Source organism: Somniosus microcephalus, chromosome 34 (assembly GCF_052327205.1).
Source record: "Somniosus microcephalus isolate GS21.2 chromosome 34, FLI_Smic_1.0, whole genome shotgun sequence".
NCBI classification, from domain to species: domain Eukaryota; kingdom Metazoa; phylum Chordata; class Chondrichthyes; order Squaliformes; family Somniosidae; genus Somniosus; species Somniosus microcephalus.
In genome coordinates, this window is record NC_141020.1 from 27,953,509 (window position 1) to 27,978,084 (window position 24,576).

Genomic DNA, 24,576 nt, shown 5'->3' on the forward strand with positions numbered 1-24,576 from the left:
GGTACAATTTCGATGTTTGCGGATAGTAGCAGACTTCAGGAGGACATCGACAGACTGGTGAAATGGGCAGACACATGACAGATGCACTATAATGCGGGTAAGTGTGAAGTGATGCACTTTGGGAGGAACAACATGGAGAGGCAGTATAATCTAAATGGTACTTTTTTTTTGGGGGGGGGGCATATTTGCAAATCTTTGAAGGTGGCAGGGCAAGTTGATAAGGTGGGTGAGAAAGCGTATGGGGTAATTGGTTTTGTAAATAGGGCCATTGAATATAAAACAAGGCGATCATGCTAAACCTTTACAAATCATGGGATAGGCCTCAGCTGGAGTAGAGTGTAAATTCTGGGCACCACACTTTGGGAAGGATGTCAAGACCTTGGAGAGGGTACAGAGGAGGTTTACCTGGATGATACCAGGGATGGTGGATGTTTCCACTGATGGGTGAGACTAGAACTAGGGGGCATAATCTTAGAATAAGGGGCTGCCCTTTCAAAACTGAGATGAGGAGAAACTTCTTCACTCAGAGGGTGGTAAATCTATGGAATTTGCTACCCCAGAGAGCTGTGGAAGCTGCAACATTAAATAGATTTAAAACGGAGATAGACAGTTTCCTAGCAGATAAGGGAATTAGGGGTTACGGGGAGAGGGCAGGGAAGTGGACGTGAGTCTAGGTTCGGATCAGCCATGATCCTATTGAATGGCGGAGCAGGCCCGAGGGGCCGTACAGCCTACTCCTGATGTTCTTATGGACTTCAGTTATGTACAGAGATTGGAGAAGTTGGGATTGTTCTCGTTCTAGCAGAGAAGGTTATGGGGAGACCTAATAGAGGTATTTAAAATTATGCGGGGTTTTGAAGAAGCAAGTAGGGAGAAGCTTTTTCTGCTGGGAAATGGGTCGGTAACCAGAGGTCATAAATTTAAAATAATTGGCAAAAGAAGTGGAGTGGAAATTAGAAGAATTTTTTTTCCCCCCACAGAGGGTTGTTAAGATCTGGAACGCACTACTGGGTGGTGGAAGCAGATTCCATAGGAAATTTCAAAAGACAATTACTTGAAGAGGACTAATTTGCAAGGTTTTGGGGAAAGAACTGGGGAATGGGACTAATTGGATCGCTCTTTCAAAGTGCCGGCACAGGCACCATGGGCTGGATGGCCTCCTTCTGTGCTGCAAGATATAAATGATCTATCTCCCTTCTGTTCCCATCCAATACATGCAGTAAAATAGTGCAGAATCAATAAATTGTTAACCAAATTTTGAGGGTTGGCAATATCGAAGGCGAGTGTTGAAGCATGATATTGGAAGAAGGTAAACAAATAGAGACTGTTTGCTAGACCTGGCTTTGGAGTCTATAATGTTGACTCCTGGAGCTAAAAGTGGAAAATTACTCCAGCTTAAATCAATGCTTTATCCACCGGTTATATTCCGAAAACCTGTAATCTGCACATTCATGCATCAGAACGTGCTGGTTAACGATCTGTTATTTCACATTTCAGAGCACAGACTTAATTGGAATAAAAGCAGAAAGAACTGTGCTTACACGGCAGGTTAGTTTGCCTCTGTAAGGAGAAGAGGGATGACAGTGTTCTGGGTGGGTGCCCTTCATCTAATTCTGATGAAGGATTACACATCCAGAAAGTTAATAATCTATTATTTCCTGCTTTTATTTCATAGAAACATAGAAGATAGGAGCAGGAGTAGGCCATTCGGCCCCTCGAGCCTGCTCCGCCATTCAATGGGATCATGGCCGATCATCCAAATTCAGTACCCTGTCCCTGCTTTCTCTCCATATCCCTGGATTCCTTTAGCCTTAAGAAATATATCCAACTCCTTCTTGAATATATTTAATGTATTGGCCTCTACTGCCTTCTGTGGTAGAGAATTCCACAGGTTCACCACTCTCTGGGTGAAGAAATTCCTCCTCATCTCTGTCCTAAATGGCTTACCCCTTATCCTTAGACTGTGACCCCTGGTTCTGGACTCCCCGACCATCAGGAACATCCTTCCTGCATCTAGTCTGTCTAGTCCTGTCAGAATGTTATAAGTTTCAATGAGATCCCCTCTCATTCTTCTAAACTCCAACAAGTATAAGCCCAATTGACCCAATCTCTCCTCATACGTCATTCCTGCCATCCCAGGTATCAGCCTGGGATTTCATATTTCTAGTAGATGCCGTTTTTCACCTACGATACTACACAAGCACTGCTCTTAGTTACCGATAGCCTCCGTATCTGCGTAACCCACTTACCCCGGCACATTGCTATACATTTGTCAAAACGGAAATAAAGGAAAACGATTTCTATACATTCACAGATATGGAGAATGCATTACGATGATCTGTGGGATATGACTTGTGCCCTACACATGAGCAACAACGTAGTAATTAAATTAATTATATTCCAAGTGTCCTCATAATAGACTGCAGTTGTCTCATTCATTAAACATCAGTGTGGTATTTATTTTAAATTATCTAATTTTTTGATTAAAATAGTGGGTGGAGGAATTTCATAGCTTAATATTGCAAGCAGTAATTTCTAGGCTTGTATTCCTCAGTAGTTTATGATCAGTCCATTTAAAGACATAGAATAATTGCATTGAACATAATTTTCCTGAACAAGTTCCAAAAGAAAAAATAGCTCCAATAATTATGATGGCATATGAAAAAATAGCTCATTAAAACAGCAGAATGGATTGCTGGCTGGCTTCAAGACAGAAAGCAGAGAGTGGGAGTAAAGGGTAGCTTCACAGTGGCAGAAGGTGGGTAGTGGTGTTCCACAAGGATCAGTGCTGGGACCACTGCTGTTCACAATTTACATTAACGATTTAGACTTTGGAATCAAAAACACAATTTCTAAATTTGCGGATGACACCAAATTGGGCGGGACAGTCAATACTGAGGAGGACTGCGACAAGTTACAGGAGGACATTAATAAACTTGCAGAATGGGCATATAATTGGCAAATGAAGTTCAACACAGATAAATGTGAGGTATTACATTTTGGTAGGAAGAATAGGGAGGTCACTTATCACTTGGAGGGTGCGAGTCTAAGTGGGGTAGAGGAACAAAGGGATCTCGGAGTACAAATACACAAATCACGAAAAGTTGCGACACAGATTGGCAAGGCCATAAAAAAAGCAAACCAAGCACTAGGGTTTATTTCTAGAGGGATAGAATTGAAAAGTAGGGAAGTTATGCTAAACCTGTATCGAACCTTGGTTAGACCACACTTGGAGTACTGCGTACAGTTCTGGTCGCAATATTATAAAAAGGATATAGAGGCACTGGAGAGGGTGCAGAGAAGATTTACAAGGATGATACCAGAAATGCGAGGGTATATCTATCAGGAAAGGATGAACAGGCTGGGTCTCTTTTCTCTTGAAAAAAAGGCTGAGGGGTGACCTAATAGAGGTCTTTGTGGCAGAACCACTGAATGACTCTGGCTAACTGTACATAATTCTCTTTAACGATGTTCTAACACCAGCCTAAACCTGGACCATTGTGTTAGGCATTACTGTGTTTTGTATATAGGCCTAGAAATTGAGTTGACGCCGCGCCAGGGCTTTAGCGCCAGAAATTTAGCGCCGGCGCTAATTCCCTTGCGCGCGCCAAAAATTCAGTAGCGCCGCGCCCAGACGGCTGCCGGCGCTACTGGCGGGCGTGAGTGCCTCCCAATGGGCGCTGAGTGCCGCATTGCGGCACTAATCCGGCGCTGCGGCACCCGATACGGTGCGGCAGGCTGGGGAAGTGCAGGCCTCCTCCTCCCGTTAAGGAGGCGCTGCCTTCACCCGATCGCTGGCCGTTTGATTTTTTCAAAAATGAGCCCGGCACCTCGGACAAGTGCCGGGCTTGCAGGCCAGACGCATCTGTTCCGCGGGGGGGGGCGGTGGAGGAGTCCGGGGAGGGAGGTGCAGGCAGGCGGCCGGCGGGAAAGCGGCCGGCCGCCGCGCGACCTTAATGCGCCGGCGCTAACTTGTGTAAGACTCGGTTGCCAGAGTCTTAGTTGCGGCTGCCACGGGCGAGGCGGCCGCAACTGAATTTCGGCGCTGGGGCCCGTCGGCATGGCAACCGGGACGCTGCGCACACCGATGACGTCATCGGTGCTGGCGCAGCGCTACCGGCTTAACGCCGACGGAAGGGCCCCACTCAATTTCCCAACTGGCCATAACTCCGGCGCTAGGCCCTCTAGCGCCTCAAATGCGGCGCTAAGGCTACTCAATTTCTAGGCCATAGAGTTTGCATGTATGGGGCGTGGCCCCTTTAAGAGCGTGGGAAAACGCGATGACGTCGCGTCGCAAACTACGTGATTGCCCAGTCTGTCCTCGTGGCATCTCCGTTGAGTAAAGACCTGTTTCATTGTTCCCCTGTGTCGATCTCAGTTATTCGTAGGAATTCGTCAATTCCTACATCTTTAAAATTATGAGAGGTTTTGATAGAGTGGATACAGAGAGAATGTTTCCACTTGTGGGGAAGAGCAAAACTAGAGGCCATCAATATAAGATAGTCACCAAGAAATCCAATAGGGAATTCAGAAGAAACTTCTTTACCCAGAGAGTGGTGAGAATGTGGAACTGGCTACCACAGGGAGTGGTTGAAGCAAATAGTATAGAGGCATTTAAGGGGAGGCTAGACAAGCATATGAGGGAGAAGGGAATAGAGGGTTATGCTGATAGATTTAGATGAGGAAAGACGGGAGGAGGCTCGAGTGGAGCATAAACGCCGGCATGGACTGGTTGGGCCGAATGGCCTGTTTCTGTGCCGTATACACTATGTAATGTAATCTTTTGTGAATAGTATAAATGTATGTAATTCTACAAAATATGTAAGGACAGTGACTTAAATATTGTCAAAACGTGTGGGGTATATGGGGTCCTTTCTTGCCTTATAGAATCATAGACTAGTACTGCAGAGAGGGGGCCATTCTGCCCATCGAGTCTGCGCCGGCTCTATTGAAGAGCAATCCAGTCAGTCCCACTCCCCCGCTCTTTCCCCAGATCCCTGCAATTTTTTCTCCTTCAAGTATTTATCCAATTCCCTTTTGAAGGCCACTATTGAATCTGTATCCACCGCCCTATCAGGCAGCGCATTCCAAATCCGAACCACTCGCTGCGTAAAAAAGATTTCCCTCATGTCGCCTCGGGTTCTTTTGCCAATCACCTTAAATCTGTGTCCTCTGGTTATCGACCCTTCAGCCATTGGAAACAGTTTCTCTTTGTTTACTCTATCTAAACCCTTCATGATTTTAAACACCTCCAGCAAATCTCCTCTTAGCCTTCTGTGCTTGACGGAGGACAGCCCTAGCTTCTCCAGTCTATCCACGTAACTTTAATCCCTCATTCTTTGACCCATTCTAGTAAATCTATTCTGTAACCTCGCCAAAGCCTTCACGTCCTTCCTTGTACGAATAATTTTGGCAGAGATTTACAACTCATATACAGAGGTCCAACATGAATAGGACAGCATTCGCATCGCACCATAACCATTCCAGTTACAGTTCAATTTGTAAGAATACTGGCTGGAGTGGTACTGAGCAATTCAAAGCTCTTGGTTCATATAGCGGTCTGTGCTGGGTCAGTTGATCCGAGCTGGGACAATGGTAGGGTTACGGAGAGGAAGCATCAATATCGGGTCCTGCTCCCGACAGTCGTCCAGTGAGTGCTGTTGAAAAGTGCATGAGGCAGGTGAGAACAGGAGCAGCATCAGCTATGATGCCTCTGCAGTTGAATATTATGTGGACAATCATGGTCTAGTTCACAATGAAGAATGACCACTTAGTCGAGGCATGTTGGGTGGCCGCCTCATGACAAGTCACTTTCCGAAGGAGGGGAACAGAGAAATTTGGAAGTGCATTTAGATACAGCAGAACAGAATAGCAATAAGCATTACATTTAAATCAAACTACTCTGGATTGTGTCCAGACACTGAAGATGACGAACAGTTTTGACAAGCACTGGTTCATCGACAAGATAAATGATGGAATGCAAGCACCGAGACAGTTTTCTGAATGTATTTAGCTCCCACTAACAGCAGGCTTTTAAACCCATCAACTCAAAATTCTCTGCTTAGTGAGGCTTGCAGTTACTGTGCAACACTGCAATAATCTCACGTGACAAAAGTGGCCTGCGGCAGGGCAGAATAGTGTTACAATAAGATGAAGTTCAGTTTATTACCCAGCTGCCTGTTGAAATTGAAGAAATGGAGACTCAGCATCCAGCCCAGCCCGGTCATCTGTCAATGCTGCAGCTGCACAAGCAAGCATGGAACAGTCCAATGCTGCAGGGCTTCCGATTTGTCTGTGGAGTACAAAGGAAACGTAAATTCTTACTTTCAATCCTCACCAAAGGATCGGCAAGGCTCACACATATTTATTCCTCCTGGAGTATCAATTTAAAGTGGACGCCTTACCATCAGTATCCTCTTCAAAACATAAAACACAAAGAATTATGATTATTAACCTTAACACTGTCGCTATCCAGCTGAAAGCTTTAGATTGGCGCTGTCCCCATCCTGTGTGGTTCTGAAATAAAGTGTGCTGCCTTGAAAGACTTTGTTCACTTTACCTGGACTTGATTTCTTACACCGCAAGTAGACTTAAACAGAACTATTCAGTGAGGCACCTTCTTAAATTATATTAAATACACATGTATATACACATATACATACAGGTGGACACGCATACACATATACACGCAGGCTTACGCACACGGGCGGACCCGCAGGCGCCCGCACGCTGGCCCGCCCGCGGACACTCACGCTTACACGCGCGCGGACACTCACGCTTACACTTCCTGTGTCCCTGACGACCATGTGTGCGGGAAGTGTATCCAGCTGCAGCTACTGACAGACCGCATTGCGGCGCTGGAGCTGTGAGTGGATCCATGCTGGAGCATTTGCGATGCTGAGGACGTCGTGGATAACACGTTTAGGGAGTTGGTCACACAGCAGGTAAAGGCTGCCCAGGCAGGAAGACAATGGGTGACCACCAGGCAGAGTAGTAGGCACAGGCAGGTAGTGCAGGGGTCCCCTGTAGCCATCCCCCTCTCAAACAGATATACCGCTTTGGATATTGGTGAGGAGGATGGCTTATCAGAGGAAGGCAGCAGCCACCAACTTCCTGGCACCGTGGGTGGTTCTGCTGCACAGGACGGGAGAAAAAAGAGTGGGAGATTCTATTGTAAGGGGAATAGATAGGTGTTTTTGCGGCCGCAAACGTGACTCCAGGATGGTATGTTGCCTCCCTGGTGCAAGGGTCAAGGTTGTCTCAGAACGACGAGGTCCTAAAAGCAGAATATAGGGAGTTAGGAAGTAAATTAAAAAATAGGACCTCAAAAGGTAGTAATCTCAGGATTGCTACCAGTGCCACGTGCTAGTCAGAGTAGAAATAGAAGGATATTTCAGATGAATGCGTGGCTAGAGGAATGGTGCAAGGGGGAGGGATTCAAATTCCTGGGACATTGGAACCGGTTCTGGGGGAGGTGGGACCAGTACAAAATGAACGGTTTGCACCTGGGCAGGACCGGGACCGATGTCCTAGGGGGAGTGTTTGCTAGTGCTCTGGGGGAGGGTTTAAACTAAAATGGCAGGGGTTTGGGAACCTGAGCAGGGAGACAGAGGAAAGGGAAACAAGGATAGAAGCAAAAGACAGGAAGGAGAAAAACCAAAGGTGGCAGTCAGAGAAATCAAGGGTTTAAATCAAACATGGCCACAATAAATCATAATTCTAAAAGGTGTAAGAGTGTTAAAAAAACAAGCCTGAAGGCCTTGTGTCTTAATGCGAGGAGCATTCGTAATAAGGTGGATGAATTAGCTGCGCAAATAGAGGTAAATGGATATGATATGATTGGGATTACGGAAACATGGCTCCAGGGTGACCAAGGCTGGGAACTCAACATCCAAGGGTATTCAATATTCAGGAAAGATAGGCAAAAAGGAAAAGGAGGTGGGGTAGCATTGCTGGTTAAAGAGGGGATTAACACAATTGTAAGGAAGGATATTAGCTCTGATGTGGAATCTGTATGGGTAGAACTGAGAAATACCAAGGGGCAGAAAACGTTAGTGGGAGTGGTATCCAGACCTCCAAACAGTAATGCGCTGGTTGGGGATGGCATTAAACGGGAAATTAGAGATGTGTGCAATAAGGACACAGCAGTTATCATGGGTGACTTTAATCTACATATAGATTGGGCTAACCAAATTAGTAACAATACTGTGGAGGAGGAATTCTTGGGAGTGTATATGGGATGGTTTCCTGGACCAATAGGTCGAGGAACCAACCAGAGATCAGGCCATCTTAGACTGTGTATTATGTAATGAGAAAGGATTCATTAGCAATCTTGTTGTGCGAGGCCCCTTGGGTCGGAGCGATCATAATATGATCGAATTCTTCATTAAGATGGAGAGTGAAGTAGTTGACTCAGAGACTAGGGTTCTGAATTTAAATAAAGGAAACTACGATGGTCTGAGGCGCGAGTTGGGTAGGATTGATTGGGGAATGTTACTCAAAGGGTTGACGGTGGATAGGCAATGACAAACATTCAAAGATCACATGGACGAACTACAGAATTTGTTCATCCCTGTTTGGCATAAAAATAAAACAAAAAAGGTGACTCAACCATGGCTAACAAGGGAAATTAGGGATGGCATAACATCCAAGGAGAGGACATATAAATTGGCCAGAAAAAGCAGTAAACCTGAGGATTGGGAGCAGTTTAGGATTCAGCAAGGAGGACAAAGGGATTAATTAAGAGGGGGAAAATAGAGTATGAGAGTAAGCTTCCAGGGAACATAAAAGCTTTTACAGTCAGTTTTTATAGACATGTGAAGAGAAAAAGATTGGTGAAGTCAAGCGTAGGTCCCTTGCAGTCAGAATCAGGGGAATTTATAATGGGGAACAAAGGAATGGCTGACCAATTAAATACATACTTTGGTTCTGTCTTCACAAAGGAGGACACAAATAACCTCCCAGAGATGTCGGGAACATAGGGTCTAATGAGAGGGAGGAACTGAAAGAAATCAGTATTTGTAGGGAAATGGCATTCGGGAAATTGATGGGATTGAAGGCCAATAAATCCCCAGGGGCCTGATAATCTACATCCTAGGATATTTAAGGAAGTGGCCCTAGAAATAGTAGATGCATTGCTGGTCATCTTCCAAAATTCGATAGACTCTGGAACAGTTCCCATGGATTGGAGGGTAGCTAATGTTACCCCACTATTCAAAAAAGGTGGTAGAGAGAAAACAGGGAATTATAGACCGGTAAGCCTGACATCGGAAGTGGGGAAAATGCTAGAGTCCATTATATAAAAGACTAGCTGGGGAGCCCCGCGTTGCGAGGGCAATTTTGGGGCGCTTGGTCTCCCTGCCCCTGTGTGTCCCCCCTCTCCCTGTCATGTCCTCTCCCTGTCCTATCCCTCCCACCCCTCCTCTCCCTCCCCTGTCTCCCTCCCTCCCTCCCCTCGCCCACCCCCACCCTCCCCCGCTCCCCTCTGTCCCTCTCTCCGGCCCCTCCCCCTGCCTAGCGCCTGAGGTCCGGAGCTGAGGTCCCCCGCGTATCGGGCGGCTGATGGACGGCCGCTGTGGGTGGGCGGGTGGCGCATGCACAGTCAGTGCGGGCGGCGCGAGCCCCCCCGCGATTTCCTGAGGCTCGCCCCCCCCCCCGCGATTTCCAGAGGCTCTCCCCCCCCGCGATTTCCCGAGGCTCTCCCCCCCCCCCCGCGATTTCCCGAGGCTCTCCCCCCCCGCGATTTCCCGAGGCTCTCCCCCCCGCCGCGATTTCCCAAGGCTCTCCCCCCCCCGATTTCCCGAGGCTCTCCCCCACCCCCCCCCCCCGATTTCCCGAGGCTCTCCCCCCCCCACCACCCCCGACGATTTCCCGAGGCTCTCCCCCCCCCCGCGATTTCCCGAGGCTCTCCCCCCCCCTATTAAATTGTTATTTAATTCCCTAACACATCATTTAAATATTTACCTTAGTTCCCTAACACACAGAAAGTGTGGGGGAAAAAATTGTGAAAAATCAAGATGGCGGCCACTCACCTCGGTTCAGAAGGATAAGGCCCACCCACACATGCACCGATTGGTCGACCGGTCAGGTCACCGAAGCGTAGGATTGGTCAATCGTCGAGTCACTCGACACTCAACAGTAGGAAGGAACCCGCCGTCCAATTGGTGGACCTCGACGTCACACGGTCGCTAATGAGATGCTAATGAGCAGAACGCTGAACGTTTTTCAGATACCGCGGGCGGGATTTTTGTCCGGCCGAAACGTAAATACGCCTATGACCGGTCCGGAATCGCAAGCTTTCTTTTGAGGCGACGCGCGCGTCGGTACGCTGTATAACTTTCAAACATATAGAGAACGGACAGACAGACATCGGGACAGACAGACAGAAGAGCCGCTTTATATATATAGATGTAATAGCAGAGCACTTGGAAAACAGTGACAGGATCGGACAAAGTCAACATGGATTTACAAAAGGTAAATCGTGCTTGACTAATCTACTGGAATTTTTTGATGATGTAACTGGTAGAATAGATAAGGGAGAACCAGTGGATGTGGTGTCATAGAGTTATACAGCACAGGAAGAGGCCCTTCGGCCCATCGTGTCTGCACCGACCATCAATCCCTGTCCAGTCTAATCCCATTTTCCAGCATTTGGTCCATAGCCTTGTATGCAATGGCATTTCAAGTGCTCATCCAAATGCTTCTTGAATGTTATGAGGGTTCCTGCCTCTACCACCCTTTCAGGCAGTGAGTTCCAGATTCCAACCACCCTCTGGGTGAAAAAGTTCCTCCTCAAATCCCCTCCAAACCTCCTGCCCCTTACCTTGAATCTATGCCCCCTTGTTATTGAACCCCCTACTAAGGGGAAAAGTTCCTCTTTATCTACCCTATCTATGCCCCTCATAATCTTGTACACCTCAATCAGGTCCCCCCTCAGCCTTCTTTGCTCCAAGGAAAACAACCCCAGCCTGTTTAGTCTTTCTTCATAGCTGAGGCGCTCCATCCCAGGTAACATCCTGGTGAATCTTCTCTGCACCCTCTCCAAAGCAATCACATCCTTCCTATAGTGAGGCGACCAGAACTGCACACAGTACTCCAGCTGTGGCCTCACCAGCGTTTTGTACAGCTCCATCATAACCTCCCTGCTCTTATATTCTATGCCTCGGCTAATGAAGGCAAGTATCCCATATGCCTTTTTAACCACCTTATCTACCTGTTCCGCTGCCTTCGGGGATCTATGTACATGTACACCAAGGTCCCTCTGTACTTCCTAGGGTCCTACCACTCATTGTGTATTCCCTTGCCTTATTTGTCATCACCTCGCACTTTTCAGGGTTAAATTCCATTTGCCACTTTTCTGCCCATCTGACCAACCCGTTTATATCGTCCTGTAGCCTGAGGCTTTCCTCCTCGCAATTTACCACCCCACCAATTTTCATGTCATCTGCAAACTTACTGATCATACCTTTTACATTCTCATCCAAATCATTTATGTAGATCACAAACAGCAAGGGTCCCAGCACCGATCCCTGAGGTACCCCACTGGACACAGGCTTCCAGTCACAAAAGCAACCTTCGACCATCACCCTCTGCCTCCTGCCACTCAGCCAGTTTAGGATCCAACGCGCCAAGGCACCCTGGATCCCATGGGCTCTTACCTTCTTGACCAGTCTCCTATGCGGAACTTTGTCAAAAGCTTTACTGAAATCCATGTAAACTACATCTACAGCATTTCCCTCATCCACACACCTAGTCACCCCCTCGAAAAATTCAATCAGATTGGTCAGATATGATTTACCCTTGACAAAGCCATGCTGACTATCCCCGATTAATCCTTGCCTCTCCAAGTGGAGACTAATTTTGTCCCTCAGAATATTTTCCAATAATTTCCCTACCACAGATGTTAGGCTCACTGGCCTGTAATTCCCTGGTTTATCCCTGCTACCCTTCTTGAATAATGGTACTATGTTAGCTGTTCTCCAGTCCTCTGGTACATCCCCTGTGGCCAGAGAGGTTCTGAAAATTTGTGTCAGAGCCCCTGCAATCTCCTCCTTTGCCTCACACAACAGCCTGGGATACATCTCGTCCGGGCCTGGGGATTTATCCACTTTTTGGCCTGCTAAAACCGCTAGTACCTCCTCCCTCTCGATGCTAATATGTTCAAGTATGTCACAGTCCCCTTGCCCGGTTTCTATGTCTACATCGTCTTTCTCCATAGTGAACACAGATGCAAAAAATTCATTTAAAACCCCGCCCACATCATCTGGCTCTACACACAGATTGCCACTTTGGTCCCTAATGGGCCCTACCCTTTCCCTGGTTATCCTCTTGCCCTTAATATACTTATAAAACATCTTAGGATTTTCCTTTATTTTGCTCGCCAGTGTTATTTCATGGCCCCTCCTCGCCCTCCTAATTTCTTTTTTAAGTATGCCCCTGCACTTTTTATACTCCTCTAGGGCTTCCTCCGTCTTTAGTCTTTTGTAACTGCCAAAAGCCCCCCTTTTTCTCCTAATGCATTTTTGTATATCCCTTGTCATCCAAGGTTCCCTTTGCTTGTTGGTCCCACCCTTGACCTTTACAGGAACATGTTGGCGTTGTACTCTCTCTATTTCCCTTCTGAAAGTCTCCCACTGCTTTGATGTGGATTTTCCTATAAGTAGCTGCTCCCAGTCCACTTTTGCCAGATCCTGCCTTATCATATTAAAATCGGCCTTTCCCCAATTTAGAACCCTTATTTCCGGGCCGTCTTTGTCTTTTTCCATGACCACCTTAAATCTCACCGAATTATGGTCACTGTCACCAAAATGCTCTCCTACTGACACCTCCACCACTTGCCCGGCTACATTCCCCAGAATTAGGTCCAGTACCGCCCCCTCTCTTGTAGGACTTTCTACATGTTGGCTCAAAAAGCTCTCCTGGATGCACTTTAAGAATTCTGCACCCTCTAAGCCTTTCACACTCTGACTATCCCAATTAATATTGGGGAAGTTGAAATCCCCCACTATTATTACCCTATTATTTTCACACTTCTCTGAGATTTGCCTACATATCTGTTCCTCTATCTCCCCCTGACTGTTCGGGGGCCTATAGTTACACTCCCAGCAAAGTGCTTGCCCCCTTTTTGTTTTTAAGTTCTACACATATGGCCTCATTAGAGGAACCCGCTAATATATCATCCCTCCTTACAGCAGTAATTGATTCCTTAATTAATATTGCAACACCCCCTCCCCTTTTACACCCCCCTCTGTCTCGCCTGAAGATTCTATACCCCGGAATATTGAGCTGCCAGTCCTGACCCTCCCTCAACCATGTCTCCGTGATAGCAACAATATCGTACTCCCATGTGTTCAGCAACAACTTCAGTTCATCCACCTTATTTGCAAGACTCCTTGCATTAAAATAAATGCCTTGCAGCCTTGCCATATTCCCTTTTGCCTCCACATATTTGCTCTGCCTTCCCAGCTGACTTGTTTTTTCCTCCGTATTTGGCTGTAAATCACCCCCTACTATAGTTCCACTCTGTATCCCATCCCCCTGCCAAGTTAGTTTAAACCCCCCCCAGCAGTGCTAGCAAACCTCCCCGCAAGGATATTGGTCCCCCTCTGGTTCAGGTGTAAACCGTCCGACTTGTATGTGGTAAACCACTGTTGTTCACTTCACTGTTGTTCACTCTTGCCCATTGTTGTACCTGTCTGTGCATGCCTCAGCTGGCTCCGCCCCTGGCTCCACCCATATGCCCTGGTATAAAGGCGGCTGCTCTGCAGTCCCCCAGGCATTCAGGACCGGTCGACCACTAGAGGCATGCCTTCGTTCTTTAGCTAATAAAAGCCTGTTTGTTACTCACTTAACTTCCAGTCTTTCGCAGTAATTGATAGCGCATCAATTTTATTAGCTAAATTTTTTTCCGATGGAGCAAATCCTCAAACCAGCACGCCTGGAACTAGACCCTCAAGAGGCGGATGCATCTACCAAGTTCGCACACTGGCTGCGATGCTTTGAACTTTTCCTCGAAGTCTCCGTAGATTCTGTTCAAAACGATGGCGACAAACTAAAAATTCTGACCTCCAAGGTGAACCACCAAGCTTATTCGCTCATCCAAGATGCGACTACCTATGAGGGTGCCCTCGACCTTCTTAAAGAACAGTACGCACGCCCGGTAAATGAAGTTTACGCCAGACACCTCCTGGGGTCGCGCAAACAGCAACCCGGGGAATCGATGGAGGTATACCTACGGGCGCTGAAGGTGCTCGGCCGGGCCTGCAAATGTAAAGAGGTGTCGGCCGCGGTGTACACGGAGGAACTTGTCCGGGACACCTTCGTCGCGGGCCTCAGGTCCAACTACGCCCGGCAGAGACTGTTAGAGCAGGGCGAACTCGACCTGAAGAATGCCACGGCCCTCGCACTTTCGCTAGACATGGCCCAACAGAATATGGACGCCTACTCACCTGACCGCACGGCCGCATCGTGGATGGCGCGAGCGCCGCCATCCTGGGACACGGTAGGACTGCCACCCAGCACCGCGCCACCCCCGCCAACGGCCTAACTTCTGCAGCGATGTCCCGGGGCCCGAAGTGTTACTTCTGTGGCCAAGCCAAACACCCCAGAGCGCGCTGCCCGGCGAAAAACGCTACCTGCTCTGGCTGTGGGAAGAAAGGGCACTACGCCAGTGTCTGCAAGGCTAAACCTACCCCAAACTCCAGCAGTGCCGCGTGTGGGCCGCCGTCTTGGATGCCGCCATCTTGGACGCCTCCAGCCACGTGTGGATCATGGGCGTCCAAGATGGCGGCGCCCTCGACCATGTGTGATCCGTTCCGGCCGCCATTTTTGCAACAGGCCCCCGACTCACCTGATGACTACAGCAACGCGCCTGACCCTACGCTAGCCTCCGTTACACTGGACCAGTCTAGACCTCACCAACTAGCCAGGTCCATGATGGACATAAAGGTAAACGGCCGCGCCACGACCTGTCTTTTCGACTGCGGGAGCACAGAGAGCTTTATCCACCCCGACACGGTGCGGCGTTACTCTCTCCCGGTCCTGCCAGCGCGCCACCGGGTCTCTATGGCCTCCAAGTCCCATTCAGCGGACGTCGGCGGCTACTGCATGGTGACCCTTTCGGTGAGGGGCACAGAGTACAGAAACTTTAAACTGCTTGTCCTACCCGATCTCTGCGCTGCCGTTCTACTGGGGTTGGATTTTCAGTGCCACCTTAAGAGTGTCACGATGGCGTACGGTGGACCCCTTCCCCCACTCACAGTCTGCAACCAGCAGTTTTCAAATTGCCCGCTGCGCACCTTTTGCAGCCTCTCCACGCTTAAAGTCACCCCCCCCCCCCGTTGTTCGCCAACCTCGCCCCAGACTGTAAGCCAATCGCCACCAAAAGCAGGCGATACAGCGCTGGTGACAGAGTTTTTATTAAATCGGAGGTGGAGCGGCTCCTGAAGGAGGGGATTATCGAAGCTAGCACCAGCCCCTGGCGAGCCCAGGTGGTAGTCGTCAAGACCGGCGAGAAGCAGCGCCTGGTCATTGACTACAGCCAAACAATAAATCGATATACCCAACTGGACGCATACCCCCTCCCCCGCATATCTGATATGGTCAATCAGATCGCGCAATACCGCGTATTCTCCACTATTGACCTTAAGTCAGCATATCACCAACTCCCTATCCGCTATGAGGACCGGCAGTATACTGCCTTCGAGGCAAACGGCCGCCTCTACCACTTCCTTCGGATCCCCTTCGGCGTCACCAACGGGGTCTCCGTTTTCCAAAGGGAGATGGACCGGATGGTCGACCAAAATGCGTTGCAGGCCACTTTTCCCTACCTGGACAATGTGACCATCTGCAGCCATGACCTGCAGGACCATGACGCCAACCTCGACAAATTCCTCCGCACTGCCCAACTCCTAAACCTTATGTATAACAAGGCGAAGTGCATATTCCGCACGAACCGCCTCGCTATCCTTGGCTGTGTTGTGGAACACGGAGTCATCGGCCCCGACCCCGACCGCATGCGTCCTCTTATGGACCTTCCCCTGCCCCACTGCCTCAAGGCCCTGAAGAGATGCCTGGGGTTTTTCTCCTACTACGCCCAGTGGGTCCCTAATTATGCGGACAAAGCCTGTCCACTTATCAAGTCCACCTCTTTTCCCCTGGCGGCAGAGGCCGGCTTAGCCTTCCACCGTATCAAAGAGGACATCGCTAAAGCCACCATGCACGCGGTGGACGAGTCCATCCCCTTCCAGGTGGAGAGCGATGCGTCCGACTTTGCCCTGGCCGCTACCCTTAACCAGGCGGGAAGGCCCGTGGCCTTCTTTTCACGAACCCTCCAAGGCTCCGAAATCAGACACTCCTCTGTCGAAAAGGAGGCCCAGGCCATTGTGGAAGCTGTGAGACATTGGAGGCATTACCTGGCCGGAAAACGATTCACCCTACTCACTGACCAGCGTTCAGTTGCTTTTATGTTTAATAACAAGCAGAGGGGCAAAATCAAAAATGACAAGATTTTGAGGTGGAGAATTGAACTTTCCACCTACAATTACGATATCTTGTACCGGCCCGGGAAACTCAATGAGCCCCCGGATGCTCTATCACGTGGCACCTGCGCCAACGCGCAGGTTGATAGACTGCGGGCCCTCCACAATGACCTCTGCCACCCGGGGGTCACCAGGTTCTTCCATTTTATCAAGGCCCGCAACCTGCCTTACTCCATTGAGGTCAGGACCATGACCAGGAACTGCCAAGTCTGCGCTGAGTGCAAACCGCACTTTTATAGACCAGACAGGGCTAACCTGATAAAAGCCACTCGCCCCTTCGAGCGCCTGAGCGTTGATTTTAAAGGGCCTCTCCCCTCCTCCGACCGCAATGTGTACTTCCTCAACATTATTGACGAGTACTCGCGCTTCCCGTTCGCCATCCCCTGCCCGGACATGACCAGTGCCACGGTCATTAAATGTCTGAACGACCTCTTCACCCTGTTCGGTTTCCCCAGCTATATCCATAGCGACCGGGGCTCATCGTTTATGAGCGACGAACTCCGCTAGTACCTGCTCGCTAGGGGTATTGCCACAAGCAGGACCACCAGTTACAACCCCCGGGGGAACGGACAGGTGGAAAGAGAGAATGCGACAGTTTGGAAGGCCGCCCTGCTAGCCTTAAAGTCTAGGGGCCTTCCGACCTCCCGCTGGCAGGATGTGCTCCCCGATGCGCTTCACTCTATTCGGTCACTGCTCTGCACTGCCACTAACTCCACCCCTCACGAGAAAATGTTTGTCTTCCCAAGGAAGTCCACATCGGGGACATCGCTACTGCCATGGCTAACGTCCCCAGGGCCGGTCCTACTGAGAAGACACGTGAGGACCCATAAAACGGACCCCCTGGTCGAGAGGGTCGACCTCCTCCACGCCAACCCCCAGTACGCTTACATTGCGTACCCGGACGGGCGGGAGGACACAGTCTCCATACGAGACCTCGCACCCTCGGGGGCCCCTGAAACCAACATCACCGCTACCCACAATGTACCGGCGGCAACGGACCCATACCTAACCCCTGTAGATGGCGCGCCGTGGCCCCGTGACCCGCCATTGATCACCAACCAACCCAACACGCAGGAGGACGACACGCCAGTGCGCCAGCCCACGCGGGACTCGGCGTCGGAGCTGCACCACCTCTGCCGTCGCCACGACGATCACGACGGCATACAAGACCCCCAGAAAGACTCAATTATACGAACTATTAATACACTTCACCCCGTCGGACTCATTTTAAGCAAGGGGTGAATGTGGTAAACCACTGTTGTTCACTTCACTGTTGTTCACTTCACTGTTGTTCACTCTTGCCCATTGTTGTACCTGTCTGTGCATGCCTCAGCTGGCTCCGCCCCTGGCTCCACCCATATGCCCTGGTATAAAGGCGGCTGCTCTGCAGTCCCCCAGGCATTCAGGACCGGTCGACCACTAGAGGCATGCCTTCGTTCTTTAGCTAATAAAAGCCTGTTTGTTACTCACTTAACTTCCAGTCTTTCGCAGTAATTGATAGCGCATCATTGTACAAGTCCCACCTTTCCCATGTGGTGTATTTGGAAACATAGAAGATAGGAGCAGGAGTAGGCCATTCGGCCCATCGAGCCTGCTCCGCCATTCAATGAGATCATGGCTGATCATCCAAATTCAGTACCCTGTTCCTGCCTTCTCTCCATATCGCTTGATCCCTTTAGCCTTAAGAAATATATCCAACTCCTTCTTGAATATATTTAATGAATTGCCCTCTACTGCCTTCTTTGGTAGAGAATTCCACAGGTTCACACCACTCGGTGAAGAAATTCCTCCTCATCTCTGTCCTAAATGGCTTACCCCTTATCCTTAGACTGTGACCCCCTGGTTCTGGACTCCCCCGCCATCGGGAACATCCTTCCTGCATCTAGTCTGTCTAGTCTTGTTAGAATTTTATAAGTTTCGATGAGATCCCCTCTCATTCTTCTAAACTCCATCGAGTACAAGCCCAATCGACCCAATCTCTCCTCATACGTCATTCCTGCCATCCCAGGTATCAACCTGGTGAATCTTCGCTGCACTCCTTCCATGGCAAGAACATCCTTCCTCAGATAAGGCGACCAAAACTGCACACAATACTCAAGATGTGGTCTCACCAAGGCCCTGTACAACTGCAGCAAGACATCCTTGTTCCTGTACTCAAACCCTCTCGCTACAAAGGCCAACATACCATTTGCCTTCTTAACCGCCTGCTGCACCTGCATGCTTACTTTCAGCAACTGGTGCACAAGGACGCCCAGGTCTCGTTGCACTGCCCCTTCTCCCAATCTATTGCCATTCAGATAATAATCTGCCTTCCTGTTTTTGACACCAAAGTGGATAACCTCGCATTTATCCACGTTATATTGCATCTGCCATGCTTCTGCCCAATCACCCAACCTCTCCAAATCATCCTGGAGTTTCTCGGCATCCTCCTCACACCACACGCCCACCCAGCTTTGTATCGTCTGCCAATTTGGAGATATTACATCTAGTTCCCTTGTCTAGATCATTAATATATATTGTGAATAGCTGGGGTCCAAAGACCGATCCCTGCAGTACCCCACTAGTCACTGCCTGCCACTCAGAAAAAGACCCGTTTATTCCAACTCTTTGCTTTCCGTCTGCCAACCAGTTCTCTATCAAAGTCAATACCTTGCCCCCAATCCCATGTGCCTTAACTTTACACGCTAATCTCTTATGCGGGACCTTATCGAAAACCCTTTGAAAGTCCAAATACACCACATCCACTGGTTCTCCCTTATCTATTTTACCAGTTACATCCTCAAAAAATTCCAGTAGATGTTCTTGCCATGGAGGGAGTGCAGCGAAGATTCACCAGACTGATACCTGGGATGGCAGGAATGACGTATGAGGAGAAATTGGGTCGATTGGGCTTATACTTGCTGGAGTTCAGAAGAATGAGAGGGGATCTCATTGAAACTTATAAAATTCTAACAGGACTAGACAGACTAGATGCAGGGAGGATGTTCCCGATGGCGGGGGAGTCCAGAATCAGGGGTCACAGTCTAAGGATAAGGGGTAAGCCATTTAGGACAGAGATGAGGAGGAATTTCTTCACCCAGAGAGTGGTGAACCTGTGGAATTCTCTACCACAGAAGGCAGTGGAGGCAAATTCATTAAATATATTCAAGGAGGAGTTAGATATATTTCTTAAGGCTAAAGGGATCAAGGGATATGGGGAGAAGGCAGGGACAGGGTACTGAATTTGGATGATCAGCCATGATCTCATTGAATGGCGGAGCAGGCTAGAAGGGCCAAATGGCCTACTCCTACTGCTATCTTCTATGTTTCTACGCACACGCTGACACGCACACGCTTGCTCACACGGACACACGCGCCGACGTGCACGCACACACACGCTGACGCGCACACACACACGCTGACGCGCACACACACGCTGACGCCCACACGCAGGCCGACACACGCCGACGCACACACACACGCAGACACACACGCTGACACGCACACACGTGTATATACACATCCATATATACACACACATATACATGAGTGTTGACAACACTAGAACTGCAATGTGAATGAAAGGCGCCTGAACCCAATAAGCAGGATCAATGTTAAGCAGCAGCATGGAGCAGTGCCCCTGTCCCCCGCCGCACGGATCAGCAAGTCTCACTGACCCCGCCTCACTCTCGCTGTCCGAGGCCTTGCCCGCGGTGGCGGTGAAGTAGTTGGAGACCGACTCCGCCGAGTCGTCGCTGTCGCGCTTGGCCTGGTAGCGCCGCTTCTTGCGGCGGGCGCTCTTGCGCTTCCGCTGGCTGTCCTGGCGCTGCACGATGCTCTGGATGCACTCCTTCAGGGCGGACACCTCTTCCCTCAGCCCGTCCAGGCAGCTCTGGATGGAGTCGAGGTGCCAGCGGATCTCCAGCTGCTCCTCGGAGGGCGGGGGGTCGGGACCGGGCCCCTCCCACAGCTTCCGCCGCCGCCGCCGCCACAGATAGTAACACCCCGCCAGTCCGGTGGCCACCCCGGCCCCCGCCAGCACCCCCGCCGCCTTCAGCCGCTCTGCGCTCCACATGATCAGGCCGCCGCCGCCATCTTGAGGAGCCGCTCACGTGACCCCCGGCCGTTGCTAGGGACGCGCGAGCCCCCCCCGGGGGGGTGGGGGGGAGACAGCGGCTGAAGTCGCGCGGGATCTTCCCCCCACCGCGAGATTTCACGCACCGGCACCCGCCGCCATTTTAGCACCGCTCCGTCTCCATGGCAACGCGGCCGGCCCACCGCCTTTCTCGCTCAGAGCGGACAACCAGCAGCCGCCTCACAGCCCCGCCAGGCCAGAGGCTGCCACAGGGTCACCGAGACCTCAAACCTTAACTCTGTTTTCTCTCTCTCTCTCTCTGAGGGAGCGCTGCACTGTCGGAGATGCCGTCTTTCGGATGAGAAACATAGAAGATAGGAGCAGGAGTAGGCCATTCGGCCCCGCTCCGCCATTCAATGAGATCATGGCTGATCATCCAAACTCAGTACCCTGTCCCTGCTTTCTCCCCATATCCCTTGATCCCTTTAGCCTCAAGAAATATATCTAACTCCTTCTTGAATATATTTAATGAATTGGCCGCTACCGCCCTCTGTGGCAGAGAATTCCACAGGTTCACCACTCTCTGGGTGAAGAAATTCCTCCTCATCTCAGTCCTAAATGGCTTACCCCTTATCCTTAGACTGTGACCCCTGGTTCTGGACTCCCCCGCCATCGGGAACATCCTTCCTGCATCTAGTCTGTCTAGTCCTGTTAGAATTTTATAAGTTTCAATGAGATCCACTCTCATTCTTCTAAACTCCAGCGAATATAAGCCCAATCGACCCAATCTCTCCTCATACGTCATTCCTGCCATCCGAGGCCCAGTCTGCTCTCTCAGGTGGATGTAAAAGATCCCGCGGCACTGTTTTGATAGAAGAGCAGGGGAGTTCTCCCCAGTGTCCTGGGGCCAATATTTATCCCTCAATCAACATCATTAAAACAGATTATCTGGTCATTATCACATCCTGACAAACTGTATCACAGTATGGTATGGCAGCTGTAGCTACTATGACCGGAAAGCCCTGCAGCGGGTAGTCAAAACTGCCCAACGCATTACCGGCACCCGGCTACCGACCATAGAGCACATATACCAGAAACGCTGTCTACGGAGGTCACGGTCCATCATCAAAGACCCTACCCACCCCAGCCACAGTCTGTTCGCCCTCCTGCCATCTGGGAGACGCTACAGATGCATTCGCACCCGTACGACCAGATTTAGGAACAGCTTCTTTCCCAGGGCTGTCATCCTACTGAACTCCACAAATAAACTCTAAAGCCTGCACATCTGCCAATGCACTTTATTATGGTTATATTTATGTTAATATACTACAAGCCAAATGTATGTTGAATGTTTAAATGTCTTAATCCAAATGTACACTCTCGGGAGCCGCAAGCCTTAATTTCGTTGTACTGCACTTGTGCACTAACAATGACAATAAAAGTTGATTTGATTTGATTTGATTTGATTGCTGTTTTTGGGAGCTTGCTGTGCACAAATTGGCTGCCCTGTTTCCTACATTACAACAGTGACTACACTTCAAAATACAGTAGTACTTCATTGACTGTAAAGCGCTTTGAGACAACCGGTGGTCGTGAAAGGCGCTACAGAAATTCAAGTCTTTCTCTTTCAGCACGGATGCTGCCTGAGCGTTCCTGGCATTTTGTTGTTATTTTCAGATTTCCAGCATCCGCAGTATTTTGCTACAGTAGAGGCCGCCACCTTCTCCCCCCCTCCCACCCCCACGCCATCATGCCACTAGTGGAGCTCCTAATCAGACCCCCCATCACTGAGCGCACTACCCTCGGAGGAAATTCGCAGGCAGCCTGCAGGATATATCCACGCTGTTACACCGGAAGCTTCATCAGATCGGGGGACCTCCTCATCGGACTGCTCCTGGGCCTGGCCAAGGTGGCCATCAACAGGTCCAGGCAGTGAGCAGTCGAGGGAGTAGTTCGGCCCGACTGCCTGCCTCTCTCCCTCAGCCATGTTTCGCACCCGGGTGGCCCTGGAGATGGAGCACGTGGTGTCCGCCGGCACGCTCGAGGCCTTCCGCGACCGGTGGGCGCCGCGGAGACTGGACTGCATCATCACCCCCCCGGCAACCAGATTTTAATTTAATTTATTAAGTTTCATTTAACGTTTTAAGTTTGATTACAGTGTATTTGTTTATGGGTTGCTCAAAAGAGTACACCGGAAACTTTGGCCTGGATATCCGACTTAGATATTGATATTTGATTTGCTTTGCTACTACCGTACCAAAGAAGACCGCTTACAAAAAGAAAAAAATCTTGCATTTCTACAGCGCCTTTCATGACCACCGGACGTCCCCAATGTGCTTTGCAGCCAATGAAGTACTTTTTGAAGTGTAGTCACTGTTGTAATATAGGAAACGTGGCAGTGAATTTGTGCACAGCAAGCTCCCACAAACAACAATGTGATACTGGCCAGATCATCTGTTTTTGTTATGGTTGATTGAGGGATAAATATTGGCCAGTACACAGGGGATAACTCCCCTGCTCTTCTTTGAAATAGTGCCATGGGCATCTTTTACGTCCACCTGAGAGCGCAGACGGGGCCTCGGTTTAACATCTCATCCGAAAGTGCAGCACTCACTCAGTACCACACTGGGAGTGTCAGCCTAGCTTTATATGTTCAAGTCTCTGGAGTGGGACTGGAACCCACAACCTTCTGACTCAGCGGCAAGAGAGAGTGCTGCCCACTGAGCCCCAGCTGATGACTTAAGTATTGACATTTGATTTGCTTTGGCACTACCATACCAAAGAAGAAGACCGCTTCCAAAAAGAATAAAAACCTGCATTTCTACAGCACCTATCACAACCACCGGACGTCCCCAAAGCGCTTTACAGCCAATGAAGTACTTTTTTTTGAAGTGCTGTAATGTAGGAAGCCCCACTTAAACCCCAGCCAAGTTGACCCTGCCGCCCAAGCCAGCTTTTCGATCCAGAGGAGTCTCTTCCAACAGCAGCCAGTCAAACCCGGCCGCGCCTCAATCGCCTCGCGGGACGGGCGTCGGACGCTTCAGAACCCTCCTGCCGAAGCAGGAAGATGGTCAAACCGACGCTGCTGACTGTGAGCGTGGGCGGGCTGTCTCAAATAAAGGGAGCTTCTCCTAGACTTGCCAGCTACTACCAGAGCCGTGCAGCCCTAAAGATCCGAGGGACTTCAACTCTCGAGCCACAGCCTGCGTGGACCAGGGGCGAGGGAAGGTGTAGCGACACAACACGACGAGCCTGCTGATATTTGACTATCAGCTGTTATCTTCACTTAAAGAAAGACTTGCATTTATATAGCGCCTTTCACAACCTCAGGACGTCCCAAAGGGCTTTATAGCCAATGAAGTACTTTATGAAGTGTAGTCACTGTTGTAATGTAGGAAACACGGCAGCCAATTTACGCACAGCAAGCTCCCACAAACAGCAATGTGAAAATGACCAGATAATCTGTTTTCGTGATGCTAATTGAGGGATAAATATTGGCCAGGACATTGGGGATAACTCCCCTGCTGTTCTTCAAAATAGTGCCATGGGATCTTTTACGTCCACCTGAGGGGGCAGACGGGGCCTCAGTTTAATGTCTCATCCGAAACACAGCACCTCCGACAGTGCAGCGCTCCCTCAGTACCGCACTAGAGTGTCAGTCTAGAGTTTTGTGCTCAAGTCTCTGGAGTGGGACTGTGAACTCACAACCTTCTGACTCAGAGGCGAGAGTGCTGTCCACTGAGCCACGACTGACATTTAATTGTTTTTTTTTGAGAAAGGCATGGTAATTTTTTTAATTCATTCATGATACGTGGCAAAGCCAACATTTATTGCCCATTCCTAATTGCCCTTGAGAAGGTGGTGGTGAGCCGCCTCCTTTAACCGCTGCAGTCCGTGTGGTGAAGGTACTCCCACAGTGCTGTTCGGGAGGGAGTTCCAGGATTTTGACCCAGCAACGATGAAGGAATGGCCAATGTATTTCCA

General features: G+C 49.7%; 1 protein-coding gene across 3 annotated transcripts in view; it reads right to left on the minus strand.

The window, feature by feature from the left end:
* The window catches only part of LOC147096902 (regulator of microtubule dynamics protein 3-like), a 70,196-nt gene extending 49,573 nt beyond the window's left edge, over positions 1-20,623 (minus strand). For all 3 annotated transcript variants that reach the window (XR_015074569.1, XM_085973609.1, XM_085973608.1), the window contains exons 1-2: positions 20,195-20,623; positions 6,170-6,292 (exon numbers count right to left, since the gene is read on the minus strand). Coding sequence is in view for 2 of the 3 variants with exons in the window: in XM_085973609.1 (XP_085829735.1) it covers positions 6,170-6,292; positions 20,195-20,592 (521 nt within the window). In the remaining variant the exon portion in view is untranslated. The remainder of the gene's footprint in view (positions 1-6,169; positions 6,293-20,194) is intronic.
* Between the last annotated feature and the right edge of the window lie 3,953 nt (positions 20,624-24,576).